The following is a 24423-nucleotide window of genomic DNA, read 5'->3' as shown; positions in this document are numbered from 1 at the left end:
CTCCTCTCAGTGAAAAAAGTGGAACCTACCAGTCCAACCAAATTAGTGTTTTGGCATAACAGTCACTTGTAGAAGTGTATATGTAAGTGTCCTTACATATTGCTAAAACAAAGGCACAAGGTATAACACATATTATCCCTCTTGTGGCTGTATAATTATTCAGGCGAAAATGACAAGTTTACACAATTTAGTGTGTTGAATAAATTACTTATACAAGTCACAATTTAAATACACATCTTCAGACTAACACACCATAATGCATAGATGATGTTTAAATTAAAACATACAATTTCAATGGCTAATACTGTATTTTTCCTGAAAAGGCTGAGAACATACTGCTTTATGTGAATAAAAATGTTCATAGAATAATAGAACCATAGCACTGGAAGAGACCTCAGAAGGTCATCAAGTCCAGCCCCCTGCTCTAGGCAGGACCAATTCCAACTAATTCAACCTGGCCAGGGCTTTGTCAAACTGAGACTTAAACACCTCTAGGGATGGAGACGCCACTACTTCCCTAAGTAACCCATTCCAGTGCTTCACCACCCTCCTAGTGAAATAGTTTTTCCTAATATCCAACCTGGACCTCTCCCACCCCAACTTGAGACCATTGCTCCTTGTTCTGCCATCTGTCACTACTCAGAACAGCCTCTCTCCATCTTCTTTGGAACCTCCATTTAGGAAGTTGAAGGCTGCTATCAAATACCCCCTCACTCTTTGCTTCTGAGGACTAAACAGACCCAAGTCCCTCAGCCTCTCCTCATAAGTCATATGCTAAACCCCTAATCCCCTAATCATTTTGGTTACCCTCTGTTGGACCCTCTCCAATGTGTCCAAATCCTTTTTGTAGTGGGGGGCCCAGAACTGGACACCATACTCCAGATGTGGCCTCACCAAAGCTGAATAAAGGGGAATAATGACATCTCTGGATCTGCTGGCAATGCTCCTCTTAATGCAACCTAATATGCCATTAGCCTTCTTGGCTACAAGGGCACACTGTTGATTCATATCCAGCTTCTCATACACTGTAACACCCAGGTCCTTTTCTGCAGAACTACTACTTAACTGGTTGGTCCCCAGCTTTTAACTATGCTTGGCATACTTCTGTCCCAAGTGCAGGACTCTACACTTGTTCTTGTTGAACCTCATCTGATTTCTTGTGGCCCAATCCTCCAATTTGTCTAAGTCACTCTGGACCCTATCGCTGCCCTTAAGCATATCTACCTCTCCCCCCAGCTTAGTGTCATCCACAAACTTGCTGAGGGTGCAATCCATCCCCTCATCCAGGTCATTAATAAAGATATTGAACAAAACCGGTCCTAGAACTGAACCTTGGGTCACTCCGCTAGAAACTGACCGCCATCCTGACATCGAGCCGTTGATCACTACCCGCTGGGCCCGGCCTTCTAGCCACCTTTCTATCCATCTTACAGTCCATTTTTCCAATCTACATTCCCTTAACTTGCTGGAAAGAGTATTGTGGGAGACCGTATCAAAAGCCTTGCTAAAGTCAAGGTATATCACATCCACTGACGTTCCCATGTCCACCGAGCCAGTTACCTCATCATAGAAGCTAATCAGATTGGTCAGGCATGACTTGCCCTTTGTGAATCCATGCTGACTATTCCAAATCACTTTCCTCTCATCCAAGTGCCTCAAAATGGATTCCTTAAAGATCCCTTCCATGATTTTTCCAGGAACCGAGGTAAGACTGACCGGCTTATAGTTCCCTGGATCGTCCTTCTTCCCTGTTTTGAAGATGGGCACTACATTTGCCTTTTTCCAATCATCCGGGATTTCTCCCAATCTCCACGACTTTTCAAAGATAATAGCCAAAGACTCCTCAATGACATTTGCCAACTCCTTCAGTATCCTTGGATGCATTAAGTCCAGACCCATGGATTTGTGTACATTTAGCTTTTCTAAATAGTTCCTAACCTGTTCTTTACCCACCAAGGGCTGTCCAGCTTCATCCCATCTTGCGTCACTTAGCGCAGAAGTCCAGGAGCCGACCTTGTCTGTGACTACAGAGGCAAAGAAAGCATTGAGTACTTCAGCTTTCCTCACATCTTTTCACTAGGTTACCTCCTTCATCCATTAGGGGCCGTACACCCTTTCTGATCACCTTCTTCTTGTTAACATGCCTGTAGAAACCTTTCTTGTTATCCTTCACATCCTTAGCCAGTCACAATTCCATTTGCGCTTTCACCTTCCTGATATCCCCCCGGCATTCTTGAGCTATACATTTAAACTCCTCCCTGGTCATTTGTCCAAGTTTCCACTTTTTGTAAGCTTCCTTTTTGTGCTTAAGTTCACCAAGAATTTCCCCTTTAAGCCAGTCCAGTCTCCTACCATGTTTGCCTCTCTTGCTATGCGTCGGGATGGTTTCTTTCTGTGCCTTCAATAAGGCTTCTTTAAAATACTGCCAGCTGTCCTGGACTCCTTTCCCCTTCATGTTAGCATCCCAGAGGATTCTGCCCATCAGATCTCTGAGGGAGTCAAAATCTGCTTTTTTGAAGTCCAAGGTGTGTATTTTACTACTCTCTTTTCTTCCTTTGGTCAGGATCCTGAATTCTACCATCTCGTGATCACTGCTTCCCAGGTTGTCACCCACCTCCACTTTCCCTGTTAGTTCCTCCCTGTTTGTGAGCAGAAGGTCAAGCTGCGCACGGCCCCTGGTCGGATCCTTCAGCACTTGTGTCAAGAAGTTATCCCCAATATTCTCCAAAACTTCCTGGATTGCCTGTATACTGCCATATTGGTTTCCCAACAAATGTCAGGGTGATTAAAGTCCCCCACTAGAACCAGGGCCTGCGATCTGGAAGCTTCGCTCAGTTGTCCGAAGAAAGCCTCATCTATCTCATCCACCTGATTCGGTGGCCTGTAGCAGACACCAACCACAACATCACTGCTGTTGTTTGCTCCTTTAAACTTAACCCATAGACTCTCAACAGGTTTTTCTCCCTCTTTATACTGGAGTTCAGAGCAGTCATAGTGCTCTCTTACATATAGTGCAACTCCTCCTCCTTTTCTCCCCTGCCTGTTGTTCCTGAACAGTCTATACCCTTCCATGACAGCGCTCCAGTCATGCGAGTCATCCCACCAAGTCTCTGTTATCCCAATTAAATCATATTTCTTGGACTGGGCCAGGGCCTCCAGTTCTTCCTGTTTGTTGCCCAGGCTTCTCGCATTAGTGTACAAACACTCCAGGTAACCAGTTGATCGCACTATCTTCTCCATTCGAAGCAGGGGTTCTCCTTTCTTGCTCCTTCCTCTCTGCATTTCTTCCCGGTATCCGACTTTCCCACTCCCCTCAGGGTTTTGGTCACCGTCCCCCGACAAACCTAGTTTAAAGCCCTCCTCACTAGGTTTGCAAGCCTGCCCGCGAAGATGCTCCTTCCTCTCTTCGTTAGGTGGATCCCATCTCTTCCTAACAATCCTTGTGCTCGGAACAGAGTCCTATGGTCGAAGAAACCAAAGCCCTCTCTGCGATACCACCTGCACAACCACGCATTTACGTCCTCCATTCGATGATCCCTGCCCAGTCCTTTCCCTTCAACAGGGAGGATGGACGAGAATACCACTTGCGCTCTGAATTCTTGGATCCTTCTGCCCAGCGCTACATAATCCGCAGTAACCCGCTCAAGGTCATTCTTGGCCGTATCATTAGTTCCCACGTGGAGAAGCAGGAAGGGGTAGCGATCTGAAGGTTTGAGCAACTTGGTAAGCCTCTCAGTGACATCCTGAAAGCAAGCTCCCAGTAAGCAGCACACCTCTCGAGATTCCAGATCTGGACGGCAGAGGGATGGCTCAGTCCCTCTTAGGAGGGAGTCCCTGACCACCATAACCCGTCGTTTTCTTTTGGGGGTGGTGGCCATGGAACCTCCATCCCTAGGACTACGCATCCCATGCCTTCCAGTAGATGGTGTTCCCTTCTGGTTTCTTCCTTATGAGGTCCCTTTCAAAGCTTTCAGCACTGCAGAGCCTGTGGAGAGAGCTTGAAAGTGATTACTTACCTCTATAGCATTGGAGAATTCCCGTGTTGGCCTTTTTCTCCTTCTAGAAGTTACATGCTGCCAGTTCTCTTCTTGGTCACGTAGGGTACGTCTAGACTACAGGGTTTTGTCAACAGAAGTTTTGTCGACAGATACTGTCAACAAAGCTTCTGTCGACAAAGAACGTCTACACTACATTCAGTTCTGTCGACAAAGCAAGCTGCTTTGTCGACATGGCAGTGTAGATGCAAAGGACAGTTTACATGCAATAACACCTTCTGTCGACAGAACTCTGTCGACAGAAGGCGTTATGCCTCGTAAAATGAGGTTTACCAGCGTCGACAAAACTGCTGAGTTCTGTCGACGTTATGTTGACAGAACTCAGAGGTAGTGTGGACGCAGGTATAGTTTTTTCGACAAAACCCTGTAGTCCACTTTTGTCGACAAAACCCTGTAGTCTAGACACACCAGTACTGCCCTCTCTGGCTCCTCTGCCTGCCGTGCTTGAAGGATTAAATGCTGCCTTCTATCGAGGAAGTCTTCATCCTCTCTGATCGATCGTAGGGTCGACACTTGGGCCTCCAGTCCTCTATTTTTTTCTTCCAAAATGTCGACCAACTTGCACTTTGTGCAGATGAAATCCGTTCTTTCTTCTGGGAGGAAGACAAACATGGCACACACTGTGCAGGTAACAGCATCAGACCCATTACCATCCATCGCTGCTGTCCTGGAGAAGGGATTTAAAAAGAAAGGCAAGAGAACCTCACGCCCGTCCCTTTTCCCTTCAGAACTCCCTCTCTAAACTCCCTGTTAGCACTCGCCTGTTCACAAGCTCCTTGGTCGCTTGCCCACTGCCTTATAAAGCCCTGGAGTGCCTGAAAGTCCCTCCCCCTACCAAGGCTCAGCCAATCAGCAGAGACTTCTAGAATTCAAACTTTAATTAGAAGTCAACAGTTTCCACCTGCCAATCACAGCCAATGACAGCACCTACCAATCACAGCCAATCACAGCACAAACTCCATCAAGGGGAGGGGGAGGGCAAAGGGGAAGTGGGGAAAAAAAAAGCCTCACTCACAAACACAGGGGGAAAAAAACAAACAAAAACAAAAAAAGAACACACACCAACCCTCACTCACAAGCACAAACTCAGCACACAGCAAGAAAGCCCCAAACACAACACACACTTCCCTCAAGAGCCCTGTATCTGCTTCTCCTCCACCTGGAGATCTCCCTCTCTAAAGCCTCACTCAAAAACAGAGAAAAAAACAAAAACAAAAAACAAACAACAACAAAAACCCACCACCACACACGAACAAACACAAGCTCAGCACACAGTAAGAAAGCCCCAATAACAACATACACTTCCCTCAAGAGTCCTGTATCTGCTTCTTCTTTACCTGGAGAACTCTCTCTCTAAACTCCCTGTTAGCACTCACCTGTTCACAAGTTCCTTGGTCTATCTACCTGTCATGCTGTCTGGAGTAGTTCATAATGCAGAGTGCCAACCTCAGGGCTAACTGTCAAAATGCAGGACAGACACCTTTAACAGACGGCTTGTTCTAGAATTAGATTTCACCATCCCCATAACAAATATGAACCCCCAAGGTACTACAATATCCTTATAATGGAGTCACAGTCTCCTTTTGACATTACAGGCTATCTTACCAGCCCAGTAAACTGGACTATGTGATAAATGATCACTTACACCAAAGACCATAAAATGCTCATGTTGCTCTCAGTCCCAAAGATCAGCAACCCTAGATCAATTTGTATTTTAGATCTCACACCAAAGACAATGCTTGTAGCCAATCCTGTGGTACGCTAACTAAAAGATTATTAACTAGTGAAAAGAATGATGTGTACATTAAAATGAGCCAGGATATATACACAATGGGCTTGTCTGTGATTCAAAAGATGATGGTTACAGCAATCTGTCAGTTCAAAATGTCTTTCAGGACTAACCCATGTTAAGCAGCACAGGAATCTCTTTTTGCTTTTGTCTAAGAATCTTTTCCCCTTACAGTTCAGACAGCATGAAAAAGATTAAGTTTTTTCTTGTCTCGGATTTTTATCCTGTCCACTCCAGAGACCAAACTGATGGGATCAGTTCACATGTAATGTCTGTCTTTTTTGGATGTAATTAGGAATGCAGTCAACAGGAATTTTTGGTGCTACACTATTACCTCATTTACCTTGAACAGATCATCTTGTATACAGGGTGATAATTAATTAATGATTTTTCCTCTTTGGTCAGTTACATAGTAAGAGAGGTTTACAATGCAAATACTCAATAAAACTTTATACCATGGACTATAAAGGTGTTAAATGAGATTAAGACAAGCATTTTATCAAATCTAAGCACTAAACACATTCTTATCAATGTAATATCTAATATCTATTTTGATAATGCTAACACACAGGTAAGCAAGACAGGTTTCCAGCTATGTATTTGCAAGTATTCAGTCAAGCCTAGGGCCTTGGCATGAACTCATCTTCCAGCATCACTCTACCTACATACCAGCCCAACAACTGTATCTTCTGATGCCCTCTTTCAGCTTGAAGGTTACAGAAGTTGGTGTGGCCCTCTTCTAGCCATATAAAGTCTCATTTGTACATGATACAGATATCAAGGTGATGCATACCACAAAGAATTTACCCACCTAGAACATACAAGGCTCATTAAAAACACAGAGAAAAGAGTCACTTTTCAAATAATTTAAAAAATATGTCTTGTCAATATTAGTATCAGTTAGACCTCAGTTAATTAACTTTGAAGATTGATAGGGCAAAGGCTTGCAAAGGTATTAAACTTTCTTACACCAAATTTGTCCATTTGTAAATCAGACTGTTGAAGAAGGATCAGGATTCATTTTGAATACTACAGTTGTATAAACTGCACATATTAGGTGTATTTTCAAAGTGCTGAACAGGAATGTAGCTACATGATATACATTTATCATTGCTAGGAATGCCTAAATGTGTCATTTATATTTGGCTTCTATTTGTTTTCTTCTATAATATCTTCTTTATTTCTCTCACAGGTACGCTAGTTCTGCCAGTGACCGTCAAGGGAGCACATCCATGAGGAAGGTAAATAAAATAAAAACAAAAATATTCCAACCAATCCTATTTCATTATTATTATGTATTATTTATTGATTTGTATTATGAAAATGTTTAAGAGTCCCAGTCATGGTCCACATTGTGCTAGGCACTGTACAGACGCCGAACAAAGTCTCTGCCCTAAAGAGCTTACAATCTAAATTCCACTGGCATATTTTGATGTAAAGGATACTCGTGTCTTATAGACTTTGAGTTTCTGTCTGTCCTGATGAAAGACTTGAGAAGTCAAGGTTTCTGAAGTATTAAGGAAATTAAGGGCAATACTATATTTTAATAAAAGAGTTGTCCAGTCTATGCTTTAAAGCTCAAAGCATTGAAAGTGAATTCAAATGAACTTAAAAGGTGGTGGATTAGGCACTAGAAGGGATCTTGTATGTTTTCAAAGGCATGCATGAATATTGGGAGGGGGTTTACTTTATCATGTCCTTGTTAGTTCTAAAAATCTCCACTGCATTTGATCTTTAAACAGCTCCAGGACTTTTATATTTAAATATTTCCCTTCCCTTCTAGAGGCCTAAGTTCTGGCTTGCCCTGTATGTCCTGTCAGGGATGAAGGAACCAAAAAAATTACCCCTCAGACTCTTACACTGCTGCTCTGTCTTGCAGTTTACTGTGCAGGGGTGGGGAGCAGCTTCTGCAACAACACTGCTTCCCATTTCTGCCCCATGCAAAAGATGTGAAAAACCTAACTCTTCCTCTCAGGACACCAGCTGGCACAGCCGTGTCCAATTACTTCCTCCAGGAGCAATGGAGAAGAGGAAACTTTACTCTGCATCACAATTCAATTCCTAGTCTCTGAGTTAATGTAGTTATACTGCCCCATACCTCAGGAAAACTTCACAGTCAAATCCTACATGGTTTATTTTCTTTATTAATTACCTAAATGTAATAAACAGGTAATAGGGTTGAATTTAAGTAATGATAGTGCTATGCAATGGCACAAAATAGTGAAGCAACCTGAGCAAAGTTTCTAGACCACATGTAGTCTTTTAAAACACTTCAGTTTTAATCCATGTAAATATATGGCTTTAAGAATTATATCTTCATAAGAGAAAATTTTATCTGATTTGCATCTTCTTACTTTCATTTTCTTTGTTGATTTTTGTCTGATGGTTTCATTGGACAGAATTCAGCCCTCAGATACAACATTCAGAAATCCTGTTGCACTCAAAGGCTGTTGTGTCCACACATCTAAGAACAGAATACGTTTATCTGCTAGACTTCTGTGAATTTTCATTTCCTTCTGGTTAGGCACCGACTATACACATTTAATTAACAGAACTGAAATACGCTGGACAAAATGCCTTGGTGTCCTATCACATTTTTTGTATATTACTTGAATTAGCATTCTGTTCAAATTAAGATCAACATTTGTAGAAAATTATATAAGGAAGTAGATTTGGTGATTAAAGTTCCCTTAAAGCTTTGAAACAAGAAATAAACTTTTAAAGACACCTAAGAATTGGTTGATATGGGGCTTCTGAAATAGGGCTAAGTCATTTGTTAAATGTGAACATGAGTTTTAAAATTGAAAATAATTTTGCTTTTGTGCATAAAAATGCAGATTACAGATCTGCAAAACAACAAACCATACGAGTCTGGACTAAAACCTCAGATTCCTATGGCTGTAATTAACAATGAATGAACATTAGGGTGTTGGGAGAAATTGTCATCTTGAGAGATTGGGTGATTGGGATTGAGCGATTTCGCCGTTCATGGTTTCACCTGACACTGTCTTGCTGCATTCTGGTAAAAAAAATATGATTGCTAAAGTAACACCTATCCTTAATTATGGCACCAAAAAGAAAAGCTAGTGATGCAGACAATAGTCAAGAAGCTACGAAGGGACAAAAGAAAATGAGTTTAAGCCAGAAAGTCAAATTATTGGATAAGCTTGCAAATGCTCATAGCTAGAATGTAAGGGTATGTCTACACTACAGTGTTATTTCAACATATCTTATTTTGAAATAGTTATTTCAAAATAAGATATGTTGAAATAACGCGTCTACACAAAAAATGCATTTCGAAATAGCATTTTGCTATTTCGAAATAGCGCACCCACACTGAGTGGACTCTGAATCGCATTTAAGGCTAGCTGGAACCAATTCCAGCAGGGCACCAGGTCAGGACTTAGGGTATGTCTACACTACCCCGCTAGTTCGAACTAGCGGGGTAATGTAGGCATACCGCACTTGCAAATGAAGCCCGGGATTTGAATTTCCCGGGCTTCATTTGCATAAGCGGGGCTCCGCCATTTTTAAATCCCCGCTCGTTCGAACCCTGTGCTGCGTAGCTACACGCGGCATGAACTAGGTAGTTTGAACTAGGCTTCCTAGTTCGAACTACCATTACTCCTTGTGGAATGAGGAGTAATGGTAGTTCGAACTAGGAAGCCTAGTTTGAACTACCTAGTTCGTGTCGCGTGTAGCTATGCAGCACAGGGTTCGAACGAGCGGGGATTTAAAAATGGCGGAGCCCCGCTTATGCAAATGAAGCCCGGGAAATTCAAATCCCGGGCTTCATTTGCAAGTGCGGTATGCCTACATTACCCTCCTAGTTTGAACTAGGAGGGTAGTGTAGACATACCCTTACTGTGTGGGGCTGCTGCCTGAGGCTATCTGAGGTCTGTGCTTAAAGGGACCTCCCCAGACAGCCAGGTCTCAGGTTTCCCTGATTGCTTGTCTACCTCGATGAGGGATAGCAAAGCATTTTGTCTCTGCATACTCTGGTTGCCCTCATTCGGGACACCACAGCACTCTGCAACATGGAGCCAGAGCTGCCGCTGGGCACTCAAGTGCTTCTCTTGGATGCATTGCTGCGAGCCTGGCTGCACTTTCTGTAGGCTGCCATCCGGGAGGTCCATTGGGAGGCTGTCAGTATCCAAGAGGCCCTTGGGAGAGCTTCCACCCTGAGGAGTACTAAGAGCCTCCCTGATCTACCCCACTGGGGACTTGTGCCTCATTCCTCCCTCACATCCTCCCACTTACCCCTCCCTAACTCCCCTTCCTGATGTAAAATAAAATACATGTATTTTCATGAACACAAACTCTCTTAATTTAACAAAACTGGGGGGGGGAGGAATGAAACTCTGGTGAGACTGGAGAAAGGAGGTGAGAGAGGGGAGAAGAGAGTGTGGGAAAGGGAGGGAGAAACCTGGGAGGAAGGAGCTGGAAGGGGGAAGCAAGGGGAAGAAGGGGGAGGGGAAGCTCAGGGCTCAAGGTTGAGGGTCTCACCAGACTAACTTGATTTTCATGCAAACCTGCTCCTGGGTTTGCATGTGGCCTTTGGTAGCCAGGCCGGCAGCTATCCTGCCATAGACAACCACGTTTCTCCATCTAGTGTGGAGATCATGGACATTGGGGCATCCCCCCAAAACCTGAATAAGGTCCATGATCTCCACCCTGGACCAGGAAGGTGCCCGCCTTCTCCGGGCCCTGGCAGGCTCTTGGGAGTTGACAGACTGCTCCTGGGGAGTGGTGGAGGGCTGGCTGCCCGTGGCTTGCTGGCTCATGTTTTGGGGCCACTGGGTCAGGTGCAGTGACTGCTTGTTCTGGGCTGGCAGGCTTGGAGCTGGCACAGTTACTATGTCCAGAGTCTACCCCTTTAAGGGCTCTGGGGAGGAGGGATGGGAGAGGAGTGTTCATGGTTGAGGCCAGAGTGGCCACCAGGGCACCCTGGGAAGGCTGAAAGTCCCCTATTTCAAAAAAGGTGTCTACACAGCACTTATTTCAAAATAGCTATTTCGAATTTGGTGTTATTCCTCGTAGAATGAGGTTTACTAAATTCAAAATAAGCACTCCACTCTTTTGAATTTATTTTGAAATAGCAGTTTGGCTGTGAAGATGCTAGGAAAGTTATTTCAAAATAAGGCCTGTTATTTCAAAATAACTTTGCTATATAGACATACCCTAAGGCATTAACGAGTCTACTGTGTGTTACATTTTTAAAAAGGGAGAAAAACATAAGGGACAGTGTTTCTGCAGGTGTGTCAGCTTGTGCAAAGATGTCATGTGTGAGTCATGATTCCATCACTGAAAAAATGGAAAAGGCATTAAGCATTTGGATTGAAGACATGGCACAGAAATGAGAACCTATGAATGGTGCTGTAATTCAAGAAAAGGCTTTGAGCTTGTGGAAGCATTTTGCCCAAGCATCCATCAAGGGCAGTAGTCATGACAGTGAAGTATCATTCATGTCAATCAAGGGGTGATTTGACAAATTTTAAAAGAGGCACATTTACACAATGTGAAGTTAATGAAGGAATCAGCATCAGCAGACCATACAGCAGCACAGAATTTTCTCTCATAAGAACAGCCATACTGGGTCATACCAAAGGTCCATCTAGCCCAGTATCCTGTCTGCCAACAGAAACAGGGAATCATCAAGTATCCCTCTCCTGGAAGCCATTTCCAGCCTCTGACAAACAGAGGCTAGGGACACCATTCCTACCCATTTTGGCATCTCTTGCAGTTTCTTAAAATTATTGAGAAAAAAGGTTATGTGCTGCAACAAGTTTTCAGTGCAGATGAAACTGCCTTATTTTGGAAAAGGATGCGCACTAGAATATGTCTTTCTAAAGAGGAAAGGGCAGTTTTGGGCTTCCAGACAGCAAAGGGCAGGCTAACCCTTCTCTGTACTAATGCTGCAGGAGACTACATGGGGAAACTGGATTGCTCTAGAATGCATTGATCCCAAGGGCATTAAAGGGAAAGAATAAGCCCAGTTTGCCAGTTTTTTGCAGGTCAAACAGAAGGGCTTGGGCTGCTGCTGATATATTTTTGGACTGTTTCCACAACTGTTTCATCCATGAGGTAGAAAAATATCTATGGTCCAAAGTGCTGCCCTTCATGGTGTTACTCATTTTGGACAGTGCCCCAGGCTACCCACAAGGCACTCTGCAATTTACCCATCCCGACATGGAAGTGGTTTTCCTGCCACCTAACACAACTTCCCTCATCCAGCCTTTCAACCAAGATATGACTGCTATTTTAAGGCCTATTTCACCAGGCATGGCATCGCTCCGATTCATAATGCTGCGGAAGCTGATGAAACACATGATCTCAGTAAGTGCTGGAAGGACCGCAACATTGCTAACCACACCACTAACATATAGGAGTCAACTGATGAAATAAAATCATCAACCATCAAGACTTGTTGGAGGAAGTTGTGGAATGATATCAGTGATCTCCTACCTGTCGATTAAGAGATCAAGAAGATTGTCAGAATGGCCCACAATATATGAGGGGAGCATTTTGAGAATATGGAGGAATTAGAGGTTGAAAAACTGATTGAGTCACATTCAGAGGAATTGACTGATGAGAACCTATCAGTATTCATGACAAATAGTGAAGACAAAGTGGAAAGGGAAGATGAGACAGAAAACCCCAATTTAAATTTAGAAACACTGGGGGCTCGTCTACACTGGCCCCTTTTCCGGAAGGGGCATGTAAATTTCATGAGTCGTAGTAGGGAAATGCGCGGGGGATTTAAATATCCCCCGCGGCATTTAAATAAAAATGTCCGCCGCTTTTTTCCGGCTTTTAAAAAAGCCGGAAAAGAGCGTCTACACTGGCCCCGATCCTCCGGAAAAAGTGCCCTTTTCCGGAGGATCTTATTCCTACTTCAAAGTAGGAATAAGATCCTCCGGAAAAGGGCACTTTTTCCGGAGGATCGGGGCCAGTGTAGACGCTCTTTTCCGGCTTTTTTAAAAGCCGGAAAAAAGCGGCGGACATTTTTATTTAAATGCCGCGGGGGATATTTAAATCCCCCGCGCATTTCCCTACTACGACGCATGAAATTTACATGCCCCTTCCGGAAAAGGGGCCAGTGTAAATGAGCCCTTTGAGTATTGTGCCTCAATGGAACAGAGCCTGAAAGTTAAAGCTGCACTCATGCCATATTGGGAAATTTTAAAGGCGTTAAAGAGTAAGACTAAACAGCTTCCCATCACAATATTCCTTTGCAAACCCATCTAAGTAATCCCCCACGTCCCAGAGAAGCAGTAAGATTTGCAGGAAGCAAGTTCAAAGAAATGTTTTGAGTGATCAGTTTTCAAGTTGAAGTCATTTATAGACTATACAGTATTATCATAGTGTTCGAAATTATTTGGAAGTCTACTGATTTGAAGTTAAAGATAAAGTGCTCATTTCAAACAATGTAGGTTTGGGTTTTTTTTTATCGTGAACACCACCCCACGTGTGCCCATAATTGCGGATTTCAGAATTCACAACTGACTCCATAACTTATCCCCCGAGAATGTGGAGGGCTTCCTGTATAAATTTTCAGCTGGTATAATCAATTGTAGTTTGACTAGGATAGGGTTTAACTATGTGGTGTTAGATTACATTAGGTAACTTGATCTAGCTCCGTCTAGCTCCTCTGAAGCTCAAGTGAAGACAAGGTCAACTGGTCAGGTTAAAGCTGATGTGACATCACACCTTTTAAATCTTAGTGTAGTTAAAGCCTGTACCAGCAATGGTGCCCAGGAACACTGATCCCCCTTGAATTGCCAGGCCCCAAGGCAACAGCCTCCTTTGTCTTCCACTGTCGGCAAGCCTGCACACCACTCTTTAAAAAAAATCTTTCTACATGGTCATACTCCCAAATGGATCTACTGTTTGGTAGTTTTAGGCTAAATAATTTAATAGAGAAACAGGAAGGCATTCTTGAACAATATAACTTGGTTTACAAATACCTTTTAATGGATAAGGATCAGTAAGAATAGAAAGGGAATAAGTCAAACAGCTATAACTGTAGTTACTACTTGGATGCTTTGAGATGACAGTAAGAATAATTACATAAAGAGACCTGATGTACATTCTTAGAATTGGCCTTCATCTCTAATGCTGATTGTTTGTTATAGCTATCTTCTAAAGGGGAGCTACACTGTTTTTAAACGCGCTTCTAAGTTCCTTGCATACAAAATGAACTCTAGAGTTTAATCTTCAGTTCAACATTATTTTTCTTATCCTGTAAACAATATAGACAACCAAGATGGGGAGTATCTATACTATGATGGGCCTGATTCTGCATGGCCTCAGGTCTTATATAGTAATGTACATTAATGAAGAATGAATACCTTAGTGAGTAAAAAAATTACAATTCTGAAATAATAATGTGTCTTCCACTGTGCAGTGTAATTAACTACATAGGTGCCATGGAGTAGAGAATCAGACTTTTCCTCAGCTCTCATCCCCTAACATCCTTCCTCTACTTATGCTACATTGATGACATCTCCATCATATGGACTCAAGAGAAGGAGAACCTTGAAGAATTCCATGGGGATTTCAGCAATTTCCACCCCACCATCAACCTTAGCCTGGATCAGTCCACACAAGAGATCCACTTCCTAGATACTACAGTACAACTAAATGATGGCCACATAAACACCACCCAATACTGGAAATCTTCTGACCATTATTCTTACCTACATGCCTCTTGCTTCCATCCAGGACACATCACATGATCAAATATTTATAGCCAGGCCCTAAAATTCAACCGGATTTGCTCCAGTCCCACAGACAGAGACAAATATCTATAAGATCTCTATCAGGCATTCTTAAAACTTAAATACCAACCTGGGGAAATGAAGAAACAGATTAACAGAGCCAGACGAATACCCAGGAATCTGCTTCTTCAAGACAGGCCCAAAAAGGAAAATAACAGAACACCACTGGTCATCATCTACAGCCCCAGCTTAAACCCCTCCAACACATTTCATTAGTATCTTTGTTGAAGATTATAAAATCGCCTCTCTAAAAAATCTTCATTTCCCTAGGGCTGCCATTAGCATAGAGGCATCGGTTTAATAGTATTGCATAGGCCCCATAAATCATAGGGACGGCCTGCATCCGTAGCACAAAAATCATACTCTACACCAAAAAATCATTTTTCTCTTTTGGCTATAGTAAGGATGAGTTCCATAGTGACCATCATAATGAACATTAACACTTCAATTTACATGTGAAGCAAACACTTTCATGAAACCTCTAATCTGAGATGGTAGATAAACATGTGATGTGAGGTAGTTGCTGTGATTCCTAGACCTGGTAGGCCACTTGAACTTCCTCCATATGGAGCTCTCTCAGCGTCATATGCCTGGTCTCTGATGGTTGCTGGAGCACTACTTACCGGTCTTGATCTGTCCCCACTTACAGCAGGCAGCTGTGCTATTGTTACTATAGTAGCAATATAGACTCCCTTCTGTAGTGATAGCTGTGCACAAGCTATTAGTACATGTAATGAAACATCCATTCCGGTAAATGAGATAGCACACAAATATGGGATGAGAGCTAATCGCTGTGATTTATAGGCCTATCTTTGAAGTACATGTTCTTAGAAGAAAAACTATTGCATGTGGAATTTGTTTGAGATGGGTGGGAATGATGGGTTGACCCTTTGCACGGTCTCTTTTTTTTCTCATTCTATCTTCTTGGCCCAGAGGCCCATTCTTGCCACTACTTACCGCACTGAGGAAATTAGACCACAGAACCTCTGCTCACTTAAGGCATGAGCCTATATTATTGACAGATCGTTCCTGTTGTCACTTCCACCTGCTTTCTATCTCCCCAGTCAAACTAAGGAAGGTAGGTAATGCTGAAAAGAGCTTCTCTTGAGGGTGCATCAGTATCTTCTATAGAGTCTACAAAGAACTCATTGCACCTCCTTCTTCCTCACTCCATCCTCAGTTTAAATATCATCACCGCCGACAAACACTTCTACTGTTGTTCCCCAGGAATATGGCACTATAATGCACATATGGCTTCCTCTAAAGGTGCACTGCAGGTGGGAGCACCAACTGATCTGTTTTCAATGCTTTCAGTTATTGAATTAAGGTAAAAACTCTTGAGGCTGAGTAGAGGTAAGGTGCATACAATCAAATTTTCTTCAATGTATTTGTTTCCTTAAATATTTTTAGCTAGTCTAAATCACTGATCACTGTCATATTATTTAAACATAGATGCAACTCTTAAGTTTGGCATTTTTGTGTCAGCTAAATATTATGCTCTTCTCTGTGGTTATGCTGAGGTTTGTCTCGCTAGCGGATCTTCACAAATGCAGACTGTTGTCAGCGCATGTTTTGTGTTGCTCTTTTAATGCCACATTTCATGCTGTGGTTAGAGAAGAGGCCCTACATTCTGACAACCACGGTACATTCTCTCATCTTCCAGCTGGTTCCCATAGCCACTCTGAGTCATTTTGAAGTTGCAAGTTTTAAATGTTTACTTATTCTGTGTAGTATAAAAGGGATTATTTGGTTCCTTTGCATCTTAAAATTTGAATCTAGAGTTTTGCAAATTAGCAAAGCATGCATTGCTGAGCATTTATGCTTATGCCCTTTTTTATGTGTTCTTTTGACCAATGTGATTTTACATGCTGTTCAGTACTCAGAAGAAGGAAAATGAGGCCGATTGACTCATATTTTAAAACTGCAAGTCCCTTCTGTTTCCTCTGATCTGTTTTGCTTGCATTTTCATCATATTTTCTGTTGAATCAGATCTAGAGATTTTGCATAATGAATAATTTTCTATAGGCATTCTCCAGCTTATTGTAAGGAGCTACTACTCTGCTTCTCAACCTGTTCTGGTTAAATTTTTAAGGAATTGTAAGCAGTCAAGCTATTTCTAAAAATGTTCCAAGGATATCATTTATTTATTGTAGATGTCATGTCTTATCAATGTACATTTTGGCCAAAACTGTGTAATCTATGCCTACAAAGTGTGGCTCTCTAATCCCCGCCTCCCACCTCTCCCCGCCCCGTTCCCCTCCCCCAGCCTACTCTGCTAGTGACGAGGCCACTTATACATTTATGTTTCTGCTTCAGACTTTGAAATAACAGATGTAGATATTTTAACTGATGCAGTAAAAGCTCATATTTACAGATGCTGAGATTACAGATTTGTTCCTTGCAATCTCTGACCCACCCAGGGACCTTGTGTCACAGGTTGTGAAAGGCTTCTATAAACAGCAGTCCTTGTGCTCCTAGCTCTGGATCCTGACAATGGGATAGAGAGGAGCAAAGGCCATGGGATAGTCACCTGCAATGGCCCACAGAGGAGGGACAGTAGAGGGAAAAACCTGTTCCATCCTGATCCATCCCCATTCAAAAAAAAAAAAGCATCACCAGAGAGTGTGCCTTTGCACAGCACCACTAAGTCACTGCTCTCTTTAAATAAAGGCATATAGGCCACAATACATTGTTTAATTCTTTGCCACTTTTCCTGATTTAACATCCAATTCCCTGCTCCTGTAACAATAGTTATCTTAAAACACAGTAACACACTTCTGGCCTTTCTCTCTTCAATCTTCCACACCACTCCACATACTTTTCGAGTTCTCCCATCTAGAAAATGGCAAGAATTTACTAAGTCTTTGCGGGACCTCAAACTCATTACATTTGTGGGGCTTATCAGTCTCAGAGCTCAACTCTTTCTGTCTTCAGCATGTCAAACATTGTACTCTTGTTAGCTGGGAGAATGGCCTGAAGAGCTGGCCCAAGGTGATCCTGAGACAGTCTCTTCCATTCACCACTGCCATTTAAAATTATGCCTTGCTTAAGGCTCTCTAGCATTCAGAATCCTGTCTTCAGATGCTGCTATAATATGGTATACTTGTGCAGTGTTTAAACATATTTAACAAGGGTTATACTTTAAAATGAATTATTGTAAATTATATAATCTGTACTTACCATTTAACTCTTTCTCATAAAAAGATGTTCTTCAATGAATAATAATTAGCTTATGCACTTATTATAGCATGCTCTGTCATAGAAGCTCAAAGCTCTGTACAAAAGCAAGTAGGCATTATTCTGATTTTACAGATGGATAAATTGAGACATATAGAAAAGGTCTCTTATGCCCAGTCGTCTGCACTAACCACTAACTTGCAATTGCCCTTGTCCCCAAGCCCCTGGCTAACTAAGAAAATGATACATTTTGAAAGTAGTAAAAATAGTTGCACTTATTTGTAACTCCATAATGGCACAATTTTTTCAGGTTCTCATTGTTATTTCATATCTACAAAGAACTATTTGTATTTACAGCTTCCCTTCGTGGCCCAAAGTCTAATAATGCCAATTCTTGTTGGGATTTACTATTTAATCTTTTCTTTGTGCTGAGCTAACTCAGAATATTTGATGTATCTGCACACAGTCTTGCACTATTGAGTAACTTTTCTGCTATTTTTGTTTCATTTCATGCTAGGCTGTCAAGGGAATCTTTGATGAAAAGAAGAGTATAGGGATTTATTTATTGTGGTATTTGCTGGTCTTTTATAGGGTCTGTTTATCAAGAAAAATGCTACTTTTGCAGAATGTCCTCCCTTCCTATGTCTCATTTATACTATTTTGATAATACAGAAGAAATGGCAATCCCTATATTTGGAGTTCTGTCAGTTTTCATGTAATGTAAATTTTCAGGGAGAAATAATTGAACAGTAAAAATTTGATGAAAACTAAAATTCAGCAATGAAAATTTCAACCCAAAACCAATATTTTTACAACAAATTTAAGAATACTCAATTAAATTGGATGTATGGAAATGAAAATATAAGATGGCCAATTTAGAGCATTATTTTAAGCTTTTCACTGTGATCTAGCACATACAAAATGATAAGCAGTTATTCTAAATTAAATTGCCATCCTACATTTGTTTGTTGTTATGATCTAATATTTAGGGATTCATGTTTTCTGCAGTTTATGACTACAAAGCTTTTTTTAGCCCATATTGGTTGTGATGACAACATTGAAAACAAGAATGGAGTATAATCTGATGCCTGTTTGCATATGTATATAGGCATTTAGTAGTTCTTAGATAATATCTGCATGATGTATTCTACTTGTGTCACGTTTTAGGATTTTAAAGTGAACAGGAAGATCATTGTTGCACCCGCTGTGGTGTGTTGCCCCAAATTCTGTGCAAAGTGAGCCAAGTGAGGTATCTAATGAAAGCTTATGCCCTGCTGATTCTATGTACGCTATTCATATACTTGTAGGATTTTTATATGTAAGGTTATGAATATGGGCTCTAAACGTGAATTTTAAATGTTCTCTGTCTGAGGGTATGTCTACACTGCATCCCTAGTTCGAACTAGGGATGCAAATGGAGACAATCGAAGTAGTTAATGAAGCGGGGATTTAAATATCCCGCGCTCCATTAACATGATCTCGCCGGCGCGCTAGTTCGAATCACAGCTGATTCAAACCAGGAAGTGCGCGCCAGGATGCGTTAGTTTGGACTAAAGCCCTTAGTCCGAATTAATGTTACTCCTCATTTTTTGAGGACATTTACAAAAATGTCATCTAGCACTGTAACAATTTCAAAGATTAAATAAGGCATTATCAGTTCAAATATCTACAGACATGTTATAAATGAAAATGTGGAGACATTAAATGAATTTATTATTAAAATAAATAGGGCTGAGCTACTGTATCGACTATAATATTATTCATGAGTAGACGTGCATATTGTGATCATCTTAATATCTGGGTCCTTCTTTCTACCATCTCTTTTCTCATCCTTCGGCCTTCATTAGTTTTTAGTTTGTTTGGTTTTTAATTTTTAGGTCCTCACTTTCTTTTATTGTATCCTATCAAGCAAAGCTGGTTGCCTTCAGATTGCAGTATGCTTTGCTCCAAAACCAAACTAAACCTATCAGAGGAGCCCTGCTGGCCTAAAGGGTGATATGGGAATAGAAATAAGATAATAGACTCAAAACTATTCCCACTGAACTCAGTAGCTAAATTCCCATTGAGTTCAGTGGGAGCAGAACATAGCCTGAGGTAGGGTAATGATTCAAAAGGATTTGGTGGTTTGGTATTTTAAAGTGTTTAGAAAACATCTTTTCTGCCCCATTCTCTTTTCATTTGTGGTGTTCTTTGTTTTAAAAGGGGTGGATTTCTTTGTTTCTCTTTTTCATAGATGTAGTGATGTTTTTCTGCTTTATGTGAAGGAAATAAGAAGCTAAAAAAGTGTCATTTTGTTGGTAAGAACCTTAAAGTCCTGAGAACAGGAGCAGAGAGAGATTATAGAAGCAAATCAGCACAAAGAGTAGTGCAGTGTGGTTACTGAGAAATAACCACAGAGGGATTATGCAAATCCTTGCACAATTAACATGAAGGGGTATCGCCCTGTATTGGTTCTCATATTACTGTTATTGAGAAATAGCCTGAATGAGACAAAACAACCTCTTTGAGGCAATTAGAGCACAGAGAATTGTACAAAAAGGGGAAACGATCACTGTACAGTTGTTTCAATAACTAAACAGTTTCTTGCACTCTGATTTGCTTAGATTATTGCATCTATTGCTTATGGTTATGATCTATTTCCTTATTTAAAAAAGATGCTGCTTAATCACAATAACTTCTTCTAGTTACTGGAGCATTAGATATGTTTAATGTGTTAAAACACCTGAAATACTGTGTACATCTTTGTGTTGGCTGTAGCCATTATATCATTAATATGCTAGGCACTTTACAGGCAAATAGCAAAGGCAACAGGCCCTGACAGAGAGCTGACAAGCCATGTGTCAGATAGGACAAAATGGATGAAAAAGGCAGCCTTTCATTCATCACATGACTCTACTATACTCTGCCCTGTGATGCCACAGGCTTCTTGCCTGTAGCCTGCCAGTGATTACAGTTTCAATCACCAGCAGTCTGGTTCTCTCTCAAGCTGGCGTGCACTTTCTCCCATGACGTTCTCATACATAAAAAACTTTCCCACTCAGTTAAATCATTCTTACATTTTTGAAGGTATAGAAATGACTTAAAATTCCATTGTTTTCAGAATTAGTGGTATATTCTGCAGTCACAAAAGAGTAGTAGTTATTCCTGCCCTAAGAATAAAATGATGCTCTATCACTAAATTTTGGGTTACACTTTATTGCTACTACAAATCATGGATATAAGGACTTGTATATGAGTGCCCACTAATATGGCATTACACAAAAGCTGAAATTGCATATTAACTGTATAAGATTTGGGATAGAAATTTGTCTTTGAATTGATTGTGTATAGCAATTTAATTTATTCTTAAAATGAACAAATGTGATTTTGTTATTATGTAATGTCTGTGGAAAACCCTATAAAATTGCCTCATCACTACTGAACAAGGATTCAGCCACAGACCTTCCGTTGACTTGATGGGGAGGTATGTGACTAAATACCCCAGGTAGCTCTGTGAAAATAAAGGTGTTAGTTAATTAATTTAGCATTGCATTGCTCAGCTTGTTTAGTGTTTGTTTTTAGACTCCTATTATTATAAAACAAAGCACCAAAGGAGATTACAGTGATTACTCAGTGTCTCCAATTACTATCACTTTACTGCTGCCTAATAACTGCAATTTGTATTACTTTTTGTGACCATATTTTATAACATGATTATTAAAAATTGAGATTTTTTCGTACTTGAAATGGCAGAGATAGAAAGATTACAGGCACAAACAATAGTTAATGAAGAAATTACTGTATATCAACATGATAACATGATTTAATATTGTATGTACTCATGCTTATCCATATTTTTTTCTCTCCTTATAGTCCTTCCACTACGCCTCTCTGAGGGTAAAAACCAAAAAATGGTCCAAAGGTAAGCCATTTGAATTAATAAATACAGAATTTGGAAAATGAAGGCCTCATTATGTCAAAGTGAGGTATATGGGCCATGTGCACAGGTCCAAAATCAGGATCACACCTAATTCATGTATTTCCAGATATCATATACCTTCATCTATCTTTTGCTAGTAAATACTCAGGTGAACCGTATTGTGGACCTGTTCTCCCATTGAAGAAGTTTGAACATTTCTTTTTACTTCAGTGGAAAAAAGCCATATATTATGCCATTTCTTACTTCTTCAATAAAACCTATTTGAGAATATCAAGGAAACAACAGTTTAATAAAAAGTTATAAATTAGGCTATGTCTACATTGAGGGTTTTTTTCAGAAGAGGATATGCAAATTGCGTGCTCATTTACATATCTTCTTCCAACTCTTTTTGCGGAAGAGGTTTTTCTGTTAAAAAGCCCCGTGAAGACTGGGTCATTTGTCGGAAAAACCCCTTTTTTCGCAAGATTCTGTAAACTTCGATTTTTGAGGAATATGGGATCTTGCAAAAAGAGAGGTTTTCCAACAAATGGCCCCATCTACACGGGGCTTTTTATCGGCAAAACCTCTTCCACAAAAACAATCAGAAGAAGATATGCAAATGAGCATGCGATTTGAATATCCTCTTCCGCAAAAAAAAACAGCCTTAAAAGGCACTTCTTTTGTTATTCTATAATATATTTGGGGAATTAAAATAATCTGGTATAATTTATATACAGTACATACAAACTGGCATTTTTATTCTGTTTGCAGTTTTAACTCACTGCCTGAAGACTTCACCTTTATTCAATCAAAACACTAATAGTATTCTCAATCTGATTAAGATACAATATCTTATTTTGTAAATAACAAAATGTTAAGATCAATGGAATACGATCAAGAAAAGAGTTGTAATTTAATATGATCTAAACTTCTGGCTCTCCTTCACAGCAGTCAGACAAATACAATTTATTGTAAACTTGATTTTTCACAGTAAACCATCTAATATTTGAATTAACTTTCCATAGACTTTTAAAGAAAAAATATACAATATTAAGAAAAAATTCTGTTTGGTAGTGATATCTGGAAGACAAAGTGACATTTCAGGATTATCAACCAGGATATGTTGAAGTAATGAAAATGTTACAGTGCATTTCAACTGAGATCAGTGAAGCTAAAATATTAATTAAATTTAGAGTTCAAATATTGTAGATATTCTTACAGAATAATGAAATTCCCTTTTTCTAGAAAATAAGCTTTCTTACCAAAATTTGACTTATTTGACTTATTGACTTAGGGGTTTGGAACATGTCCCATATGAAGAGAGGCTAAAGCGACTGAGACTTTTCAGTTTAGAAAAGAGGAGACTAAGAGGGGATATGATAGAGGTATATAAAATCATGAGTGGTGTGGAAAGGGTGAATAAAGAAAAGTTGTTTACTTCCCATAATAGAAGAACTAGAGGACATCAATGGTGTCCCTGGCCTCTGTTTGTCAGAGGTTGGAGATGGAAGGCACGAGACAAGTCGCTTGATCATTGTCTTCGGTCCACCCCCTCTGGGGTACCTGGTGCTGGCCACTGTCGGCAGACAGGCTACTGGGCTAGATGGACCTTTGGTCTGACCCAGTACGGCCATTCTTATGTTCTATTTTAGGGCTCCTAAATTAAGAGATAAAAATTGATTGAAAAAGTGTTGTTTAGATTTGGATCAAGATTTAACTTTATGACATTTAAATGCCAAATCAAGACAAGATTTTTGGTTTGGAATTGATGATGCCAAAATATCACAAACTTTTCTTATGAGATTTGACCCCGTGTGCAGGGGCAGATGACCGTTTTGCGGGGCCTGGGCAGCATAATTCCGCGAGGCCCCCCCTTTGCCACGCAGTGGCGCCACGGCACATGCGCTGGGCTTTTTTAAGCGCGGGGCCCAGGGCGGCCGCCCCGTTCGCCCTGCCCTATATCCGCCCCTGCCCGTGTGGCAGAACTCCTTTGGTATTAAAAAATCTAATAAGATTGTATTCAATCCAAATCTGAATTGAAAACCAGGCCTCTTCTATCTTTGCATACAGCTGGAAATCAAAATCATAGGATGGGTCCGGATTCAGGAGTTCAGGGTTTGAACCACGCTGACATCTGAAATATGAAGGATTTCAATTTAGAGAGATTCCTGTTTTGGATTATCACTAACTTTAAAAAGTAAAATAGTGATAAAAATGTAGCCGTGTAATCTTGTCTGATATCTGTTTTGTGGGCATTAATTCCTGCGCATCCAGAAATATAATCTATGCTATCATGTGCCGAAAGTGTCCGTCTGCTATGTACATTGGACAAACATCTCAGACACTTCGCCAAAGGACAAAATCACAAAGAAAAAACAGTTTCTTGCCATTTTAACCAGAAAGGACACTCTCTCAATGACTTAACCACCTGCATTCTGCTACAAAGACCTTTTACATCTGCACTTGAAAGGGAATCCTCTGAACTGTCATTCATGTTAAAATTCGACACTCTCCAAAAAGGAATGAACAAACACTCAAGCTATTTTACCCATTACCAAGATAGCTTCCCCAATTATCACCTCTAATACCATTAACTCACAAACATCCCACTCTCCCCACCTCTAATATCATCAATTCACAGACACTTACCTTCCTTCTTCCCCCCCCCCCCCGCATCCTCCTCCTGTTCTGAAATGTGATTTGTCCTTTTCATATGTGTTCATT

The 24423-nt window shown here is 40.8% G+C and overlaps 1 protein-coding gene across 1 annotated transcript in view; it reads left to right on the top strand.

Moving 5' to 3' along the window:
* The window catches only part of LOC102456352 (connector enhancer of kinase suppressor of ras 2-like), a 114131-nt gene that overhangs the window by 22839 nt on the left and 66869 nt on the right, over positions 1-24423 (top strand). Inside the window, exons 3-4 of the mRNA XM_075941202.1 lie at positions 7037-7085; positions 21654-21702. Coding sequence (XP_075797317.1) covers positions 7037-7085; positions 21654-21702 — 98 coding nt within the window. The remainder of the gene's footprint in view (positions 1-7036; positions 7086-21653; positions 21703-24423) is intronic.

Source organism: Pelodiscus sinensis, chromosome 13, assembly GCF_049634645.1.
Source record: "Pelodiscus sinensis isolate JC-2024 chromosome 13, ASM4963464v1, whole genome shotgun sequence".
In the NCBI taxonomy this organism is placed as follows: domain Eukaryota; kingdom Metazoa; phylum Chordata; order Testudines; family Trionychidae; genus Pelodiscus; species Pelodiscus sinensis.
Note: the sequence above shows the minus strand (reverse complement) of the source record. Positions and strands in the feature narration are given on the sequence as shown.